At 40.9% G+C, this 16,766-nt stretch overlaps 1 protein-coding gene across 1 annotated transcript in view; it reads right to left on the bottom strand.

Moving 5' to 3' along the window:
* Positions 1-16,766, bottom strand: part of pacrg (PARK2 co-regulated) — a 144,034-nt gene that overhangs the window by 117,864 nt on the left and 9,404 nt on the right. Inside the window, exon 4 of the mRNA XM_030044893.1 lies at positions 15,540-15,639. Within this exon, the coding sequence (XP_029900753.1) occupies positions 15,540-15,639 (100 nt within the window). The remainder of the gene's footprint in view (positions 1-15,539; positions 15,640-16,766) is intronic.

Raw genomic sequence — 16,766 nt, 5'->3', positions numbered from 1 at the left:
ACAATTGAGCTATGTGTGAGAGAGATAACTTTTATAAAACATTTAAGAAAAGCCTCCAAGCTTTGGAGAGTGCCCTACACTTTTCTTTTTCCTCCAGTTTAACCCTGTCACCAAGCACAACAGCAGAGAGATTGGAGAGAGGGAAATATATAAAAAAAATAAAAATAAATAAGGGAGGGTGTGAGCTCCAATATGAGTGAAAGTGTAAGGAAAATATCTGTGTGTGTGTGTTAGAGAGAGAGAGAGAGAGAGAGAGAGAGAGTGAAAATTTGAAAGAAAGAGAGAGACGGGGGAAGAGGGAGCGAGAGAATAAGAATGCCCTGAGTATGTCCAGTCTTCTCTGTGTGGCCCACTTATCAGCCAGGCAGCAGGGCAGCCTTGTGCTTACAGAGTCCTATTGGCTGATTCATATCACCGAACCACAGTTGGGATGATGGCACGGAATGAATCACCCTGCATGGCAAAGGGGGAATATATTAGCTCTTACCACTCTGGTTAAGTGAATGGAAAACCACCTGCTGGTCCCGCAGGGCCAACTTACCAAAATATGCACACCGCTTGACTCGCGGAAATAACACTCAGGCCTGAAAGCAAGATTCACTTTCAGTGTGCACATACTGTAGGCATGCAGGTTAAGTCTCACCATGCGGCAGCAAGGATGGGGATGAGTGTCTGTGCATGTGTGGCTCAAACCACGGCTCAAAAACATACTTCCAAGTAAAACATGAGGATGGATGAATAAATAAAGTAAAAGAATATAAAGAATAATAAAGAATAAATAAAGGATAAAGTTGCAGGTTTGTATTTGTTTCACAAATTTCCACCAGCTTATGTGGGGTCTGTTTTCTCAGCGTATTCCAACTCTTAAAGACACCCCGCAAATGTCAGAAAATGGCACATGCTCTTCTTCAAAATCTCTTGCTAAATATCTTGTAGTAAGATATTTGTATTGTTTTGTTTACATTCTCAGTGCAGCATAATGTGGACCAATAGGATCATGTCTGGATAACGGTATTGTCTATGCTACACTTACATCATATTATCTTTTATATTAGGACTACATTTGGAATTTATCCAAATTTTAGTTCAAACAAATAAGAACATGCAATTTTTTTGATAACATTTTAAAGTACATTGCTTGTTCTTGAGGTTCAGTTGGCAAAAAAAAAAAAAAACATTAAAGTGAATGGGAAGATGACTGATGAAATGATGTAATTGAGTGTCTTTCTATGGCTTTAGATTATGAAAAGTAACATCTGCAGGTCAGTGATACAGGTCAATGATGGTCAATGATACAGGTGAAATTTCATTATTCCTTTAAGGCACTGATGGTATATGGTTGTTCAGTAGTATGCTGTGATAGAAACAGAAATGGGCAATTTAAAAATAAAATGCTCCTTTTACTGCAACTACTACGATGTGGTTTTCAGGCTACATGTGTGCAATGGAAAGAGATTTTGGCATCGCAATATGGCCTGCTCTCAACTTCTCACCTTTTATAACTGAACATACTGTATTCAAACAGTAATGTCCTTTTGTTAGAATAGGCTTAATGGACTGTTTCACTCCAACCTTCACTCCACCCTCCACTCCATCCAAATGCAATTTTGGAGTAATGACAAATTCAGTGCCTCAGCACAGCACAGTAGACAGTAGGAAGATTGGTAGCAAAACAATGATTAATGCTTTTATGGTAAGAATTGTTGTTGTTTTTTTCTTCAAATTATAGGCCTTAGGCGACACTCATCTGAAAAAAAAAAAAAAAAAGCCGAAAACTGTAACAAAATCTATAAAATGCTGGCCATGGTCGCAATGTGGCCAGATAGCAATATGCCTACTGTGAAAACAGCATGTGTTAAGCTGGCAGTACGCTGCACACAAAAAAACAACGTTTTTGGAGAACAAAAAGCACTGTGTGGTTTTCAGGCTTGCTGATCAAACTATTGAAACTCTGCTGGCTAGCCCAGTGTGTAATTGTCTAACTGGTCTAATATATCACATGATTTGTTGTGTTCCCTTGTAGAAGAGTGTCCTTCATTATAATTTTCAGTTGTTGCCACAATACAATGTAATACCAAACTGTGGCATTTATACTCAAATTTGTATGCTGTGACACATTTGTTCTGAGCAAGTTCATTTTCATGGCAAGAATACTGCTGCCTTTGATCTGTGTGCGTGTGCTTGTGTGTGTGTCTGTATGTACGTGTGTGTACGTGTGTGTGTGTGTGTGTGTGTGTGTGCACGCGCATGTGTGTGAACAGAACAGAACAATGCACCTTCTCAAGTCCTGGCTGTTAGAGCGTGGGGCACATGGTGATCCAGTGCTTTGTCTTTACAGCCCTAATCAGTGACGACACCTGAAGGCATTAAAACACCGGGCTGGGCCATCAAATTAATGACTCACACATGGAAAACTACATCCCTGAGCTGCTGTATTCACCGCTGCCACTGCTGAGAGAGAAGACTTTTAACCGTCCTGCGGATTTTATTCACCGAGTAAGTTCCTTCTCATCAATAAACATCTTCATAACTGCATTTATGACTGAGTGAGATCCACCTCATGGAATATTAATGTTCGAGAAGTCCAGAGTAACACTCTTTGTTTTAGAGTGGTGATGTAGTGAAGGCCACAGCTCAGAATAGCCGCATGACTCAGCCAAAAGTTGAAACTGTTGTTTATTTTGAAGTCAGCAGGGCGACAGTCAACTAGGCAAAAAGACTCAAACAGACGGGGTGATAGTCAGGGAAATAAATAGACAGGGAGACAGCGGGACAGGCAAGTAGACAGACGAGGAGACAGGTGTGGAGATAAGCAGGTAGACAGGGAGTTGGCGAGACAGGCAAGCGAGTGAGTGCACACTATCCCCATGGCTGGGGGCTGTGGAGGATGTGATGTGGCAAGGCAAAGAGAGATGAGTTGAACGCCCAGCCACAGGCCCACAGGGGAAGGAAGAGGAGTAAGACACACCCAGAGCAGCAGGGGGGCACTGATTTCGCCACAACCATCGCTGGTGGTGAGAGATGAGAGAGGGACAGGTCTGCAGGTGTCCCCTCCACCTCCCTCACACACATTCACAGGTGTCACAGGTAGCCGAGTAGTGACAGATCCCTGAGGAGTGGAGGAAGGCAGGGGGAGATAAGCAGACCGCACATGGCAAGAGATATGGGTTCTACCTCTGATATGGGAATATTGTTTAACAGTGAAGAACATTATCTAGGTGATTAGTATGTATTGCAAAATGAACCCCAGGCCGTTGGTCTTATCACATGCCCAGTGCGAGTTTCTATTCCTGGAAATCTGTCTTGCTGCCTGTAAGGCCGTCTGTTAAAAATGATGCTGGAGGTTTGCTTACAGAGACGCCATGTGGAGACCTAGGCCCTGCATGGTCGGAGGTTTGACCTGTACATAAATTATCTGACAGGAAAGCACACTGAAGACTACACCCCTGCTAGCAGATACCCTAGACGCACAGCCTGCCCGATTTAGCTACACATGGATGCACACTAACCTAAATGTTCTTTCTCTCTTTCTATCATTTACACACATGATGTAAATGGTTTGTGGTCCAAAATATGTTTACATGAAGTGAGGGCCCTCCAGAATAGGTTGAAACAGGCATGAGTGAGTAATAGAGATGGAAAAGAGGTTTGTCATTGAGACCTCCTGTATAGATAATGCTCTGAATGATAGTCCAGCCTTCAGATTAGCTAGGAAGAAGAAGGAAAAAAAAAAAAAAAAACAATTTTGTTCCCCAGATGCCTTAAAACAGGCAAGTTCTCCTTCACCTCACATTTCACACTGTGCCTGCTGCTGAAGCTTTCTTAGATAGAGAGGCGCTACTTTCAGCTGAGCTACAGGGAGGCAATCACATAGACACACACACACACACACACACACACACACACACACACACACACGCACACACACATACAAACAAACAAATGAAAAGGAGCAAAGGCAAAGACACACCAAAAGCTCTTTGTGCCAACCACCCCCTGCTTTAGAGCTGATTTATTCAGAGAGCAGGCTAGGTGTGAAAGTCATCTACTTCCTGTGGAGGATATTCAGTGGTATCAGTCCCTGCTCCTCCGATCCATCCATCCATCCAACCACCCCACCGCTCTCCACCTCTTGCTCTGCTTTGCAGGTTGCTGATGCTCTGACAGGGAAACAGGTGTCTAGGCTATTAGTATGAGTCTCTCTGTGCCACCTTCTGTCCCCCATGTCTGCAGACAGGTATAAATCAATGTTGTGTGAATGAGTAGTCAGTCAGGAGCTTGCAACAAATGCAACCAGGCAGTGTCCTTTCACACTCATTATCTATCCATTCACCTACTCTACATAATCAGGGTAGTCACCATTCACCAAATTTGCCAAAACACACCTCCAAAATAGTGCAATACTGGTTGGATTTTTCAGTCAAGTGACTCTCCTACTCCAGTCACAACAGCAGTCTCTCCATCTTCCTTCATAAGATGAACACTCATCTATTTGAGAAATATCTTACGTCACTGCCTCCCCACTGAAACCTATCCATTCTCCAATATCTTTCTCCGACTTGTTCTAATTTGTTCTCATAAAAAAGACTGCAGCTCTTCTTGGCTATTATTTTACTATTTCATTTTCTAGCTCTACTTTTACAGAACATTGTCAGGACACAATGACGTTCACCCTTGTACCCCTTAGTAAATCACTCTGGTTAAGAGCATGAACAAAATGTCTAAAACATAAATTTAACAATACAGCCAAGACAGAAAGTGTGCCATTCCACAACTAGAGCAGTACTGAGTTTCTTTTATCTCTCTCAACCAAAGGTCTCAATCACACTAACATTAACTCTCACATCAGCACCCATGTCACAGCCTCACTCAGACAACCAGACAGTACAAACAAACTCAGTTAGATTCAATAACACTATAGATGGATGTCAAAGTGAGAGATGGAAAGTTGAGAATCTGTCACAGTGCTGAACCATTTGGCTGAAATCAAAGGGAGATGAGGGCCTTCAAAGGACAGGCAAACCGTGTCTGAGGCCAGACATGCTCTGGTGTGCTCTGGAGATAAGGGCTAAGAGGTTATATTGCTTTTCTTCCGTCTCTCCCTTTGTTCTCCTCTGTCTTAAGGGAGAGGGAGGCAGACATAGAGAAAAAAAGAAAAGGAGAAAAAAGCAGCAGAGAAACAGAGGGAGAGAGTGACAGAGAAAGAGAGCGAATGAGTCATGAGCAGGTTGCTAGTCTCCCCGCCACAGCGCGCCGTGTTGATCAAACACTCGTTAGTAGAATTTGCTCGGTGTTTCCGGATGGCGAGGGTAATGAGTGGAGGTGGCTGAAGCAGAGGGGTGTTGGGCCGTGATGTGGATCATTTCTGACAGTATCTGAGTAGTTCTGCCTTCCAGCCCTTCCTTTTTCCTGCCTTCTTCAGCATGCTGCAGCACAGCTGTTGCCTCCAGCATACCTTTGACTGGGAGCACTTTGACTCAGCTGGAAGTGAGACATGAGCTAAATAGCAGAGTAATTCTCGGTGGAATTGTAAAATGAACATACATGCTCAAACTCAAATCTCAAGGCATTTGCAAGTTTACTTTCTTGGCAGCAGGTAAAAAACACCACCGTTGGCAATATCACCTACTGTATGAATGTGGCCATTGTAGAGGCGCCATTGCAGGAGTGCTTCATTGCTGCTCTGATTCTTGGCTTCACACACATACATCCCCAAAAGGGTAAGGTTCAGAATTTTGCAATTTAGTTTTCTTTTCAAATGGTGCCATAAAAGTTCCACATTTGCCTTTTATCTAGTTGCCCTACGGCAGGCCCATTCAACTAGTGGTCCCCAGGCCACATATGGCCCTTTTTATTTTTTCTATGGCCCTCCAGACACTACCTGCAAATCAGGAACATATCTATGAACCATAAACATATAATTTATCTATGCTGACCTTCTTTGAGACATGTGAACCACTTCCTGTAGGCTACATCTTGGGTACATCTTTATGTCACATTATATTTCTTGTGCACGTATGTACTGTGATTGTGGCTCGCCACGCCAGCTGTCTTTGCACCATGGCCTTGGGATAGCCAGCGTCAAGCTAATGACAAGCTAACAAGCTTCAAAATGTCTCTGTCAAAGCCAAATAAACATAAAGTTGATGCTGAAAATTGCCAGTTCCGGAGCGAATGGACAGACAAGTATTTATTTACTTTATCAGCGACAACAAGTACTAAACCAATGTGGTTATTGTGCCACACATGCATCGCTGTGATGAAGGAATACAACATGAAGTAATTACAAGACAAGTCACGACTCGTTTTCTACCAGTTTTCCTGGAGGCCCAGAGGAACAGAGAAGGGAAGAACAGGGAATGGTAGCATCTTTTCAGTGGAGTCAAGTGGCTTTTGGTTGCTTTTGCACGCAACAAGAGAGAGCCATGATAGCATCCCTATGAGTAGCCCAGACACTAACCAGACAGAAGAGTCAAAAACAGAAACTGCATGCTTTCTGTTATTGATGACATGGTCGTTGATGCATGTGACAAGTTTATTCCATAATATATTTATTAACACTATCCTCAGTTATTTATGGCCATTAATTGACAAAATACTGTATGTGATTTTCATATTTGGCCCCCTTGCTGTTGAAGTTGAATAGCCCTGCCCCACACAGATAAATAAAGCGATTTGATTTGATTTGATTTGATTTGATTTCACACAAGCTTTGTGTTACAACACACCTGTTACCTTTTGTTGTACAATGGAAGAATGGCTCATTATTTCGCAAATACATGGTGGAGTTTGTTGCTGCCCTTGAGGGATTATTGACATACATTTTGGCATCTATGCTGGTAAGCAAAATTCAAAAGGTCAGGACAATGTTATTGCTTTGATGGTCATTTTAAAAGATTTTCAAAGTAGGGGGTTAAAAAACAAAGGCCACCATTTGGCATTATTGGATTGGAACAACAGTGTTTGTTGGATACATTGATTTTTTTTTTTTTTTTTCTGCTGCTGGTTCCCATTATGTTGATGTATGCAGTATGTGAAGTGCCACATATGACCCTGGAGTAGAGCATATAGAGCATGCCTAACACCAACAGATTAGACTGTTAAGAAGGGCTCATTCTCCTCCAGCAAGGACAAGTCAGTTTGATGGGTGTTTGGGGTGATGATGGGGGATGGGTGAACGAAACGCTTACTTAACATTCTGTTAGTGCACTACATAGTTAGTCCTAGGCCGCCATGGTTCAGCTGACCCTCACATCCTGACCTCGTTCCCAGGTTTTCTTCTCGTTAATGCTCTCAATAATTTGTACAAGTCTCTTTAAAAATGTGATTGACTATTGCATCTGAGAGCTCCATATTTCACTGGCCTCTGACCTCATGTTTTGCTGTCACACTTTCCTTGGGGAATTATACTCTGCCAGACAAGCGGAGCAAGGAATGACAACCCCAAAATTTTCTGTATCCTATAAAGCTGTAACTCCAAGGAAACAGTGCTTTTGTCAAGGCTGCTGACATGTAGAAAGTAGAATACATCAGTGTTGCAGATCACAGATGCAGGTTCACACAACTAATAATATGGTGTCTAATTAGTAACCAAAAAAAAAAAAAAAACATAATAGCAAACATTTAAACATGATTCACATTAATTGGTTTATTACTTCCAGTGCTAACACTCCTATATTTTTCAGCATTTCCTCCTCATTTAATTCTCACAGCTACAGTTTCAGTGTTTTGGTGGAAGGTTAATTTAATTACCCTGGCTATTTTCAGCACCGCTCTTGTTTATTTTTCATCCACTGGATAATAATGTAGGTTTGCAAAGAAACTGGGATATGAAGCAGTAGAATACATCCCATTAAAGTTGTTTTCAACAACAACAGATGAATCTCTGTGATGCTCAACCATAATACAAAAACAACAACAACAACAACAACAACAACAACAAAAACATACGCTGCTCATCCTGACATGGTAGAAATGAGAGTAGGTTTCAACTGGCTAAAAATGCCTATCTGAGTATATATTTTTCCATACATAATATTGATGTTTTACAGTAGATTTGAGGAAAACAGGTGTTTAATCATGCAAAAGAGGTTTAAAAATGCAGAGCACTGAGAAATGACAAATCATCATATTGTCTTACTAACACCAAGCCTATGAATGCAGGATTACACAACACAACTGGTCCTACAATTAATTGGGCAATACACAGGGCATCAGCAAATTAGGTCAGGCTAATTGCTAATGATAAACAGGGAACCTAGTGTGTCAAGGACAAAGTCTCTGATGTTAACCACTCAACACAGAGGCTAAATCATGGTGCTGGTCACATTCAAGTTTATGCAGCAACTTCTCTGTGTTTATTTGTGTGTGTGTGTGTGTGTGAGAGAGAGAGAGAGAGAGAGAGAGAGAGAGGGGAAAACAGGTCACGCTACTCAATGCAAACTCCAAGACTATCCTTACGTTTATGTGCTCTTTGATTACTACTGAACCTTTAAAAAAACATTCAATAACCCTTTTTACTTCATTTGGTTTCAGCATCTGCTTGCCTCGATGCAAAAAGGACACTGCTCAGAGCATAGGCCTGGGTCTAGATGTCCTCTGCATTGGTTGTCTCACGACATAGAGCTAATTAACTCTAGAGAGGAAATGGAGGCTCTGCAAGGAGCAATAAACATTCTCCATTAAAAGCCATCTAATTAGAATGCAAGCTACAAGGGCCTGAAGGAGAACATAACAAACACAGAGGCCAGTGTAATTGTCAACCAAGCTCTGAGGAAAGCAAACAGAATAGACATAATCAGCCTGGCACCTCCTATAAGGTCATGATGGAATGCTGTGGCAAATATTTCTCCATATCTGACTGTAGTTTTCAGATGGCGTTTTCTTCAACCGAGGAAAAGGTCACTGCTGACATTTCAGCAGTCATACTTCAGACACCACCAGTTACTCTAATGTATTTGTTGTTACCTTCACTATGGCAAGAGGAGCATGAAATACAGAAACTTCTCCATGTGAGTTCTTCCAAACTCATCCTGACTTCCAAAGTTTGGGCTTTTCAGTGTCTGGCCAAAACACCAGATTTTTGTTTTGTAGTATAACAATGTCCCATGAAAATGGTATTTCACAGAGATTCCTAATTTTTGTCATAATCACTCCTCATTCAATTGTATTCTATGGATTTAAGCTACATCTGAAAAAAGTGCTTAAAATATGTATGTTTGTGCCACATTTGCTAGTCTAAAAGCAGCAGGATACTAGAAACAAAAATGAATTTGCCATGTTTGTACAGGCAAACTGGCCAAAACATTGACCTCAAACGCTATAGTGTGCACACGCTCACCAATGGAAATACTCCACATTTTCATCATTTCCCAGTACACTATCATCTGCAAATGTTAAAAAAACAAAAAAAAAATGTCACAAGACCACAACACAACAATGTTTGCATTATTTTTGGACATGTTTCTAGTTTATTTCTTTTGTTTGGCACACATCCTTCTTTCTTCTGTCCAGCTCCAAGAGGAATCAATTTCAGTGCTGCTATTTACATCCGGATTTCTCATCTTTTCCCATCTCACTCATAAGCCTATGATATGCAACCTCCTCTATCTCCCGTGGAGTGCCATTAAATGAACAGACCTCACACTGCACCAAGTTTGCAGACATTTGCTTGCAGCGCTGTGTTCAACAGTAGCTCGACAGCAGCTGGATTTCACACAAGATCAATTTAGTTTTCTAGCACATTGCCGCCTTAATTCTTCCAGTGCTTTTTGAAGTAAGGAGCAAGGCAGCAAAGTCAACAAAGTCAAAAGTGATGGGGGGAGACTATGATTTCCAAGTCAGCCAATGTTCGGTCCACTCAAGGCCTTAAGGCCCAGTGGTTGATCAATAGTAATAGAAACGCCAGCAGGGCTTCAGAGCCCTTTGCCAATTTAACACCTTTTACCATGACCCACTTCTTCCTCAAATATCACAGGTGCTTACCAGGATAGATTACATGCTTCTGGTGGTGATAAGATGAGGGTGGTGGATGAGAGGGAAGGAGAGATGGATGCAGAAAAATAGTGTGTGTGTGCGTGTGTGTGCATGTGTGTGGGGTGGGGTGGAGGGTTGCCATCTCTCCAGCAGAAAACACTGTGTCGTGTTTCAAGAGGACGATAGACAGGTGAGCAAATCTACAGTGTGGCATCCAGCAACAGGCATTGCTCATTTTGCCTCACTTGCATAGGACTGTTTCATATACAACATATGACTTCATGGGCAATTTATGCATCACGCTGGGCACATTATGAGTCCCTGTGTCAGATAAATCTGTTTGGAGCTACAGGGAAGAATGATTTTGACTGCAAGTGGAAATAATGAATAGACAAATTCATCTCTATAAAAGCTTAAAGGACTCTATATTGTTCATTCTAGCAGACACCTGCAACTGCCGCCTATCCATATAATTGACAATGCTTTTATATTTATCTCATATTTACAGCCTTTTTTGCTATAGCCAGGTTTACAGTATGTTCTCTGTGTTATGATTTCTTAACCCTGTGGTGGTGGAAAGGATGAAAGAAAATAAAGGTTTTACTAAGTGGAAATTTCATTTGACTGTAAATCTTCACATTTCATTTGACTATAAATCTTCACATTTTGGCTGCTTCACATTGTAGCTTTTTGACACAGGTCCCATAATTCTGTTGTCATGAGTAAATACTGTAAATTTCAAGGCAAAAGAACATACTGTGCTTTGGGTGTGCGGGGTGGGGGGGAGACTTGTGATTGGTTATCCAAGAGGCCAAAAAAACAGTAAATGAGGTGTGCAGTACTTGTTGTAAAAGCAGTCTATCAGGGCTGGCTACACACAGCAATCTGCAGATCCTTACCATACCAAAATTATGATCAGGTGAAGATTTTACCAATTGGGATGAAATGTGCAAAACACGGTCTGAAAAGGAACATGTCTGTGCCCTGCTGTGTAGTGTGTATGACACGGGGTGGTGCAGAGATATTTAGAACTTTCATCTCATGAAAACATGTCCTTTCATGAATGAGCAATTCCTAAGGGAAAAATCTCCTCCCCAACACCGAAGACCTTGAAAATATCCTCAGAGACACCATCTGTGTTTTGCAGCGTGCTAAATAAAAGCAGGGAACCTATTACAAGACAGCATGGTATGGCAAACATACAACAAATTATGAACCTCATAAATCAATTACAGGGCATGATGATGATAATAGGTCACAACAACACTCATAAACATAATCAAAACACTGGAGACCATGCTAAAATGGGCTTGCAGTATTGCACATATTCCACATTATCAGGAGTCTATAAATCAATGGGACATGTACCCTGATGGGTCACAAATTTGTTAGTGTGCAAATGTTTTTGTTTTTTGTGGCAGGAGGCTAAATATACTAAATAATTAAAGGACAAAAAGGACAATGATGTGCTCTTCCACCCACTTATAAAGACTCTGAATTCACAGATTGGAGTAAGGATAGCTCTGACAAGAGTTGGGCAATGTAGACAAAATCAAATATCTCAATATTATAATACTGAATCTCAATATTGATATCAATATTGTTGCAATACTAAAGGGTTGATTATTGGTGCTTTTACAAAGTTACACTATGAAATTTTTGATAAACAATAATTAGTAAGGTGGATTTGATGAACAAGCATGTAGAGGCAAATATAAATAGCACGCCTACAGAAGTCTATCAAGTTCAGGAAACTGTATCCCTTTATTGTAATGCAGCCTTTAAAATCAGGAAAAGACAACATTTATGCCATGTCATGATATTACAATATTCAAAATCTATGACAATATCTAGTCTTAAATCACAATATCAATATATAATATCAATATATTGCCCAGCCCAAGCTGTGATATTTTGAAATGTATACATGCAAGTCTATGTCACACCACATTCTGCCCGTGTTTGTGCTGTCACTCCAAATCCATTTTATTTTTTGTCATCTGCGTGGAGGAAGCCTCTGATTCAGAAAATAACAGCTACCCCCGACTCTTTTTCTCAAACGCAAGGTGGTGACCTCCCACCAGAATGTAAAATGCTCCTTTTTCTCCTTAAAAGCTCAGGGATGAATCACTAGAAAAAAGGGGGACAGTTTCAGGGGCCTATGCTTGATTCAGTTTCTATGACCACAAATACTTTAAAGAATAATAAGCCTATGCTTCAAGTCCCCATACCCTTTCAAGGCTTGAAATGGCCTTGTCGTTACCTACAAATCACAGTTCTCAGCAAAGCTGCCCTCTCCAGAGCAATATGTCAGCAACCACAGTGTACAAAAAAAAAAAAAAAAAAAAAAAAACAGAAAGCAACAGACACAAGCAAACCTCCAAAAAATGTAATAGTTTTTGTTGAGGATTTAGCCAGTGGTATGGGAATGTAAGAGTATCATTCATGTTTGAGACATAGCTGATCCTCTGGAGATATGGTGAATATTAAAGGGCTTTGCCAGACTCTCCCTGCTGAATTCTCTTGACAGCAGATTTGTTTATGACCTTCAAAAAAGGAGGAGAAAGTCAATTATAGCCCTCATCGCCTCTTCTGCATTGCAAGCCAGCCTACCACTTTGAAAAGAAGAAAGCTGCATTTTTAACTCCAAGCTTTTACTGCTGTCATCAGAACAGTGCCAGCATGCTAGTGCTATTTATCACATAAACCCAATTCTTTTAAGTGCAGTATGAATGTTCTGTAACAAGGCAATAGCTGTCTGCAAGAAACTTGGTGGCTCACAGAGGAAGAGCTAGTTAAACTGTTTGCATCAAACTACCCAAGACTGGACACTCAGCATGTGAGAAGCAGTAAAGAAAAGATATGGAAGTGAGAGCCGGGGGATTGCTGACAGGACATATTAGGCTGAAACTTTTCTCAAAACTTATACTGGTCTATTGCTGACTATGGATGCAACTCCTCATGCACCACCTTTGTTTCACCATAAAACAAGCCAAAGCTGTCAACAAAAACAACATCCAAATAAAACATAGAAATCAAAATATAGAAAATATAGCTTTTTTATTTATTGTAGCTTGCTAAATAAGCAGAGGGTTTTGCCATAGCCCTGACATTTTGCCAAGCTTGCAGGTAAGCCTATTTTTGAAATGACAAAAATATAACTTTAAGCGACTTGTCTTCATTGCAGAAAGAGAATCTAATGAAGAACTTGGTGTTATCTCTAAAAATAGATCGGGGATAATTGCCTGAGAGATCAGGCAAGAGAGAGTAGAATACCTCCATCTGTCAGTTGAAACAATATGACTGTCTGTGACATGCTTTGTTGCTCACTAGCCGTAACTGCCTTCCTGAAAAGGTGCCAGGGGGAGAATTAAAAACAAGAAAAAGTAATATGTGAGGCGTCTGAGACTAAGTCTGTTCATTATGTATGATTCAGCTTCCTCCTAAAATGGAGCCAAGTCTAGGCCAACATAACTCTCCTCCTTACGCAAAGTGAAGCACAATATTCTTTCTGACAACAAAGGATAAGCAACTCCCTGAATGATTCAGCCGAACTCATTGGTGGCAAGCTGATCAATCTTAAGTATGGCCATTTTTTTTTATCCAGTTCTGTGAGGTGCTTTATTGTATTCATATTCTAATGTGTTTAAGCAAAAGTGAAGTTGAAAAGATCCCTAATCAACACAAGTAACACATGTAAAAGAGTATGATCGGCTTCATCCATGCCTCTTTAAAAGAATCCATTTGTAGTATTTACTGTGCCATGTGCTGCTTGGAGGCTTATTTCATCGGTAGCTTACAGTCTGTCACCTTAGTTTCTCCTGTGGCCTACGAAATCTAGCGAGGCACCACAGCTGGCAACACCATCTTTCACTAGCACACAGTGGCAAACATCATTGGCTAAGGTAAACGCCAGTGTCATATCATCTTATTTCACTGGATCATCTTTAAAAACACCAGTCATGCAAATAGTTTACAGAATGCCAAAAAGTGGACCATTGTGACAAGAACATTTTTTTCTCTTCATAACAAGTCTTGGTCTGAGCTAATGAATTTAGGTGCCTAGATGTCTTTTTTTTAAGCAACCCTGTAGCCAACAGTCTAGTGGCCTTGTGGTAGGCTATCCCATATAGAAGTGGCTTGAATTCCTCATAATAACCTTTTTTGGCAGCAAAAGGGCAGTTTTAACCGACCAATCGATACAGTCCATCAGTGAAGACTGATGTCCTCTGGTATCTAAACCTATTACACTTTCCTGATCCATCTTCATTAGCACTAAATAAGAGGAGAGGGGCCAGACTGGACTTGACCGTCTTTGGAAATCAGTCACCGCATTCAATGTGGAATAGACAAGATGAGGGACCAAGATGACGACTGTTCAGGATCCAGGGTGCTTCCAGGGGTTTGCAGAAGGTACCAGCATGCAACTACTATGACGCTCATCACTTGAAGGCTAAAATCTACTTTGTAATCATAAAGAAAAGCTATGGCTGATGGACAATAAATGTATGGATAAATTAATGAGAGGGTACATGTCAAGCTTTGCCAAGGGAGTGTCAATGAGAGACAAAGAAATACGGGTTTTTAAAATAGACTTGCCCACCCTATAAACACATGTGCTGTAGCCCACACACATTTTGTCCCTGCATATTAATGTCTTTGGCAGCCTGCTGAGTGTTTTTGACCACTCATAATTTTTTTTAAATATTCCAAGATGTGAGAAAAATATGCATTTGCATTTTTTCTTAGCATATGGCTTCTGATTTTCATAGTGTCTTATCACTGTGTTATGGCTTTGGAATGGGTTCTGAGAGAGTAATTTTAGCCCATAAAGGTTATTGTGTAATTTTAGAGTCCTCAAACCCCCATGCTTGTGTGAAACCTAGCCCACAGGCAAATCAACCAGCCAAGCTCGTCCAAGCAAAAGCCTTACACACACGCGCACACACACACACACACACACACACACACACACACACACACACACTGGAGTTAGTCAAAGGCAACAGAATGATAGCTGCAGGGAATATATTTAGGCATTCTGTTCTTTCCTTTCTCCTCTGCCATCCCATTTCTCTAGGCTATTTAGAGTGTTTAGTTTTCGTTATGCATAAAGATGGTGGGTTCGGCTGAATAATGACAGAGATGACGGGGAAAAGGCAAGAGAAAGAGACTGATTTCAAGCAGCCAGTGAGAGGCTGTCTCCTCCCTCCATCCTATTCAGTGCATTCTACATACTGGTTCCTGATGAGAGCATGTGGACGCCCAAGCTGTCAACAGACATGTAACATCACTGTATCACACACAGCACAACTCAACCTTTTTTGTCCTTTTGACACCAGTTTGTGGGCTGGCAATGACAGTAACTTGAGGAGAAGTCCCCTCTCCTTTAGACCCTACACTACACTGTTTCATAGATGCAGACGCATGGCTCGGAAATGAAAGCCACCAAAATTTACTAAGTTGACATTAGTCATATGCAATAAACAATTCTACTAGTAACACACACCGGCAAAGCAAATTAGCAGGCTAACGTCAATTAGCGCTAACGTTAGATAACGTACCACGGTGTTCTTCATAGTGGCTTTGACTGTAAAACCTTTCGTCTCCAGCTGCGTCCTGTCCTTGGAAATGTCCAACGGTTTCATACTTGTGAACAAGGAAAAGTAATGATGTCACGAACCAAAAGTTAAGACCACAGGAAAACTAGTATGTGCGCAATAGCTACTCACAAAACGCGACCCCTGTTGCTTTTTTGTTAGCGTTGCTATGCAACTTGAGAGACGCTGCTGTCTGGTTGCCGCGGAGATGTGGGTGCCCTTGTTACTATAGGAACCCCAAGCCGGGCACGAAACTACTGACAGTGAGCAGAGGAAAGTGTCGTGACTCAACCTAGGCAGGTGCAGTAAGAAAAAAAGTGTCTAAAGTAAATAAACCTAAAATTTGATAAATATCCCCGTACAATGTCAAGCCTACTAGTGATCGTCATAGGCGCTCAAAACAAAACAAAACAAAAAAATAAATAAATAAAATAAAATAAAATAAAATAAAAACAACACAACACAACACAACACAAAAAAAAACATGTAATATGATGGCCTACAGAAGAAAATCTTCTGGATATAACCACAAAGGTAAAAAGCAGAATTATATTTTTTAAAGGTCAAACCTCATGACTGTCAAGTTTAGATGTACATTAAAGATATAAAGGTCTATACCAAGAAGGCAGTTTAAGTCCCTATAGTAATGCTATGTGAATATTATAGTGTTTTTTAATGGGGTACCAAATATACCAGCATTTGCTATGAAAATGCAAAAAAAAAAAAAAAAAAAAAAAACACACTGTCTGAGTTTTTTACAGCTGTATTAGAACTTTCCCACATAACTAATTGACTTTATGAATGTACACTATAGGGACAAATGTATTAAGACGTATCTCTTAATCATTGAATTCAGGTGTTTCATTCAGTCCCATTGCCACAGTTGTATACAATCAAGCACCAAGCCATGCATAGTCTGCCTTTACAAACATTTGTGAAAGAATGACTCGTTCTAAAGAGCTTCAGATGGAGCAGTGTAAAACAGGCCGCTGCTGGACGCTGGAGCGGTGGAAACATGTTTTGTGGAGTGCCCAATCATGCTTCTGTATATGATGGTCTAATGGAGGAGTCTGGGTTTGCTGAATGCCAGGAGAACGTTCCCTGCCTGACTGAATTGTGCCAACTGTAAAGTTTGGTGGAGGAGGGATAATGCTATGGGCTTGTTTTTCTGGGGTCGGCCTCGGCCCCTTA

Source organism: Myripristis murdjan, chromosome 22, assembly GCF_902150065.1.
Source record: "Myripristis murdjan chromosome 22, fMyrMur1.1, whole genome shotgun sequence".
Classification (NCBI taxonomy): domain Eukaryota; kingdom Metazoa; phylum Chordata; class Actinopteri; order Holocentriformes; family Holocentridae; genus Myripristis; species Myripristis murdjan.
This window is presented reverse-complemented; position numbering and strand designations above follow the sequence as displayed.